General features: G+C 47.1%; 2 protein-coding genes across 2 annotated transcripts in view; both read left to right on the top strand.

Annotated features, from left to right (window-relative positions):
* The window catches only part of SLC25A44 (solute carrier family 25, member 44), a 16,845-nt gene extending 12,509 nt beyond the window's left edge, over positions 1–4,336 (top strand). The window contains 1 exon segment of the mRNA XM_010838247.1: positions 1,681–4,336. Within this exon segment, the coding sequence (XP_010836549.1) occupies positions 1,681–1,872 (192 nt within the window). The 3' untranslated portion in view covers positions 1,873–4,336.
* An 81-nt stretch (positions 4,337–4,417) lies between these two features.
* PMF1 (polyamine-modulated factor 1) overlaps positions 4,418–4,871 on the top strand; it is a 21,950-nt gene continuing 21,496 nt past the window's right edge. Inside the window, exon 1 of the mRNA XM_010838248.1 lies at positions 4,418–4,713. Within this exon, the coding sequence (XP_010836550.1) occupies positions 4,553–4,713 (161 nt within the window). The 5' untranslated portion in view covers positions 4,418–4,552. The remainder of the gene's footprint in view (positions 4,714–4,871) is intronic.

Raw genomic sequence — 4,871 nt, 5'->3', positions numbered from 1 at the left:
GTTGGTCATAACTTTCCTTCCAAGGAGTAAGCATCTTTTAATTTCATGGCTGCAGTCACCATCTGCAGTGATTTTGGAGCCCCCCAAAATAAAGTCTGACACTGTTTCCCCATCTATTTCCCATGAAGTGATGGGACTGGATGCCATGATCTCATGGACAGCCAGGGAATTCCCTAAATTCAATTTTTCATGTAATAACTCTGCTACCTATGTAAAATTTTGATTTATTTCCAGAGAAGTTAAATAATCTCTTTAAATTTAATGTTAGTATAAGCATGAAATTCTTAAATTAACCAAGTATATACTTTAGAGAAACAAGAATATATCTTGATATGTTTCAAAATATACAATACATAGAGGTTAAAAAGCAATGGTAAAATCTTTCTGGTTATTTTATTTTTTATTTATTTTTAATTTTTATTAGTACTGTTAATAGTGTTACTGCTGAAAAAAAAAATACTGCATATAAGTGGACTCACATCATTCAAACCCATGTTGTTCAAGGGTCAGTTGTATATTTATCTCTAGGAAAGATTGTCCCTGCTATGACCCATACATTTTAAAATGAATGGTGTCTGATCGGTTTACAAATCGTAAAGTGCACAAGTTCCATCCTTATTCTCTCCTAGCCTTGTTATGGGGGTTCCATGAGGAGAATCAAGGGAAAGAACATTTCCCTACTATATGACTTGGCAACTAAACAACTACTTTGAGGCGTTCCCAAGCTAGAAGAGAAAAAGTGCGTATGAGGACCAGGGCCATAGCTAAAAAAGTCCTTCACGTGTCTAGGTAAGTGGAAGATGAGAGGCGCACAAGTGGTCAGAGGAAGAAGGGAATGAGGGAATGTGGAGGCGGGTGCTAAAGGAGGCAGAGAGGAATGGGGAGATGTTCTTAGTCAAAGATGGGCCCACCTTGGGAATAGGGAGAGGTATAACAGGGTCTCTGTCCTGCATTGGCTGTGGGTCTGAGTGGGGTGGTCTCTAAATGTGTTTGGTTGTAGGTATGGAGAAGAGAGCAAGAGTATTAGGAAAGAAGAGAGAAAAGATCCTTGCCTTGGCCACTCTTCTGGTGCGATAGGGAAGGCAGGTCACAGGGTGGGAGGTGGCAGGGACGGAGGGGAGGACTCTAGCCATGTGGGTTCGGAGGAATTGAGATGATCAGAATCAAAATTTGTCTGCAGAAGCCTTGGAGGTGATTTAATCCAGCCTCCCTGAGACCAGAGAGGGGAACCTGGTCCAGACTCATCACTATGTAGTTTATGTAGTAATATTAATGAAGCTAACATTTATTGAATACTTACTGTCTGCCTGGCACTGTTCTCAGCATTTATAAGAATTCTTTTGCTTATTGCATAAAACAACTGTACGGTGTACAGTTGTACGGTGTACAACTGTACGGTGTACTATCATTATTATTATATATTTGAGGAAACTGGGATGCAAAGTGCTAAGTAAACTACCTGAGATTATGCTGTTAGTAAATTAGGGGGCAGGATTCATACCAGGCATTCTGGCACCAGAGGCCACACTCATTCACTGTGCTGAGCTGTCCTGCTGAAGCAGAGTCCAGCCCTCTAACTCCCAAGTCTTAATTCTTTCCACTTTTAGGCTCAGATAGGAGAGACTGGGTGTAGGGACTTTGACTGCAGACTGTGATCCTCCACTGTGTTGACTTCTCCAGGTTGAGGGCAAGAACTCCATCATCCTGACCTTCCGACAGCTGATGGCAGAAGAGGGGCCTTGGGGGCTCATGAAAGGCCTGTCCGCCAGAATCATCTCAGCCACGCCCTCCACCATTGTCATTGTGGTGGGCTATGAGAGCCTCAAGAAACTCAGCCTCCGACCTGAGCTGGTTGACTCGAGACACTGGTAACCAGTGATGGGGAGAGAAGCCTGCTGCTTCCTACACTACTCTGGGTCAGGGGCGAGAGGAGAGGCTAGCACACTCTCCAAGTGCCCCCACCGCAGACCTAGTCCTGCTGTGGGCCAGGTGGCCTGTCTGGGACGGGGACAGAGACTTTGAACTGCTCTTGCTAAAGAGGCTCCACGCCTGGATCCCCCATCCTCATTGTTTTTAATTTTCTTGCCAAGCTGGGCTTCCTCACTCAGTCCAGGTAACTCAGTCCTGCCCTAAGGAAATCCACTCTGCCCGCCAATCCCACTCCATCGGATCCCGTGCTAGCCCTTCTCTGCCTTCTCCCTCCATCTGTGTCCCTGAGGTCCTGAGAAGAGCTGTACACAGAACTTGGTTACTAGCACTAGTTCTTCCTTTTGGGCTTTCAGTCCGAATTCCAAGCAGCTGCCATCAGCCCTTCATCTCTTAGGTTTGCTAATTTTTCTTTCGGGACTGAGCTGCCCACCAGACTCCTCTGCTTTTCTCTGCCACTGGGGACAAGGTGCCAGGCACTTTTACACAGGGAGTAGGAGCAGCAACAACCTCTGGTTCTCCAGAGCACTTGTCCTCTCTTTGGAGAGTTATTAGGTTGGGGAGAAATGTTGATACTTTATTTTGTGTGTATATTTTTCTGTGAACCAGGCTACTGTCTAAGTCCTGCTAAAGCACCAATCCTGCAGTCAGAGCCTACCCCTTCCTCAGACAGGTGAAAAATGTAATGTAGCTTTTCCCTCAATCCCAGTTCCCTATCCCTCCCAGTCCCTCCAGTCCCAGCAGCCCTAGGACAAACAAGCTGCTGTTTTCCCCTGGCCCAGATGACTACAGTGGTGGGCACAGCTCTAAGTAAATCAGACTGTCTGGGACACACTGGACTTGGAACACTACTCTGAAAAGTCTGGTTGAGAGAGTAGTTGGTTTGGAAAGTGACAGAAGGATATGTATGCTCTAGTGCATCTCCCTTGACCAGCTCCTAGCAGAGGGTAGTGGAGCTTCTTAACCCCAGGCAGTCATCACACATGCGCGGACACACACACACACACACACACAGACCCCAATCACTTGGACTCACAGAAACAGATGTTGTCTCACAATGGGAATCTCTGAGATGTGGAACTGTTTTTCTTCTCCCCAGTGTAAGGAGACATCCCGGTCATGGTACCCTCTGGAGCGATGCTTGGAGGAGGGTAAAGGGTGGGTTGGGAAGTCACTCAATACCAGGACCACTGCATTTACCAGCCTGATACTGCCGAGATTATCTACTGAAGCTCTCAGGAGCTAGGTGATGAGTGCTGCTTTCCTGCCTCGTCCTTCCCCCCACACCATACACCTCCTCTACCAAGTCAGTGTGGGAGGTGAGGAGAGGTGCAGCAAATGGAATGAGGAGGCCTATCAAACCCACACTTCTGCTTGAAACATCTGACTTGGATGACCCTTCAACCTTTATTTGGTCCCACCCCCTGGGAGAGGCCACGGTGCCAATTTGAAAGGTGCTAGCTACCTGAAGCCTTGATATTTCTTATGGCTGCCCCACAGTCTATCCCCCCCGGGCTAGATCAGAATCTGAATTCTCTATCTTTACCACCACGTCCCAGCTTGTGCTCTTTGAAGGTTATTTTCTCTTTCATTCATTTCATTGTTTGTCCCTTCTTAGATTTTGTCAGGAGTCCTCCAGTTTCTGTTCGCAAATGGTCATCTAAAGGGTTGGGTCTGCACATCATTCTGAATCTTCTGTGTCTCAGTCATTCCTTTACCCTAAGAACCATGAGATAAGAGAAGCCAGGGGTCCCGTCTTTCTCTTTAAACTCACTCTTTTGAGACCTTTGGAGGTTGATTTTTCTCAGCGCCACACCTTCCCCTTCCTAGAGACTTATATTCAGTCCTTCCCCACCATTGCAAAGTGAGTAAGGAGGTATTGTGGACAACAGGTAGCCTCCTTCCTCTCTTGTCTTAGATTATTTCTCGACCCAGACTCCTCAACTCTTTTTCTTCTGTTTTGTTTTCTTGTAAAGTATTTCAGTCTTGTTTCCTGTTCTCTGTCACACACACACACACACACACACGCGCACGGGTGTTTTAAAAGGTGATGTGCATATTACTAAAAGGGACCCATGGCCCCTTACTTTTCCATCTAATATTTTAGGGACTGGTATTGGGTTTGGTTAAAATATGGCTTGGTGGGGATGGGACCGTGGCCTTCCATTTTCCCAGGACCATGGATCGGACCAATTGGAGTGATGTATTGGTCTGTAGCCAAAATTAGAAGAACTTCCGGGAGACTGGGCAATACGGGAAACTTGATGGGAGTATTGAAGGACAGGGGAATAAAAATGCAGATAGTTAACATTTGATAAAATGGACTCCTGTGAATAATATTAACGGCGAACATTCACTGTTGCACTGTACGAATTCTCTAAAAAGTGTAATTAAACGTTTTTATTGAGTCCCTGAGTTTCGAGCTTATTTTGCCTTCTGGCCAAGAAAGGACTACGGTTGTTGTGTTTGTATAATCCTCCGTGTCCGGCAGTGTCCCCTCCCCCACGGCTGGGTGATAGACATTTGCTGCTTCCAATCGGAGGCGCCCAACGGTCGGGAGCGGCCAATCGGGGGCTTCGGTGGGCGGGGCGGCCAGGTCAGTCGGTTTTGGCGGTTCTATTTCAACATGGCTGAAGCGAGCAGCGTCAACGTAGACAGCGGCTGTGAAGAAAAAGGGCCCGAGGAATTGTCTCAGGAACCTGCGCGCCCCGGCACTATCATTTCGAGGGTGAAGCTTTTCGACACCATGGTGGACACTTTCCTCCAGAAGTTGGTCGCTGCCGGGAGGTAAGGTAGAGGAAGTGAGGCCGAGTGTAAATCTCGTTGTAGATTGTTGTCCCACTGGAATCTAAATCTCGCGAGATCAGGACGGCCCGTGATGGGTGGGTGGGGGCAAAGAGCTGAGTCACGTGGATTTGAGCAAGCTCCGGGAGTTGGTGACGGTC

Source organism: Bison bison, unplaced genomic scaffold (genome assembly GCF_000754665.1).
Source record: "Bison bison bison isolate TAMUID 2011002044 unplaced genomic scaffold, Bison_UMD1.0 scf7180017864093, whole genome shotgun sequence".
NCBI classification, from domain to species: Eukaryota; Metazoa; Chordata; class Mammalia; order Artiodactyla; family Bovidae; genus Bison; species Bison bison.
Note: the sequence above shows the minus strand (reverse complement) of the source record. Positions and strands in the feature narration are given on the sequence as shown.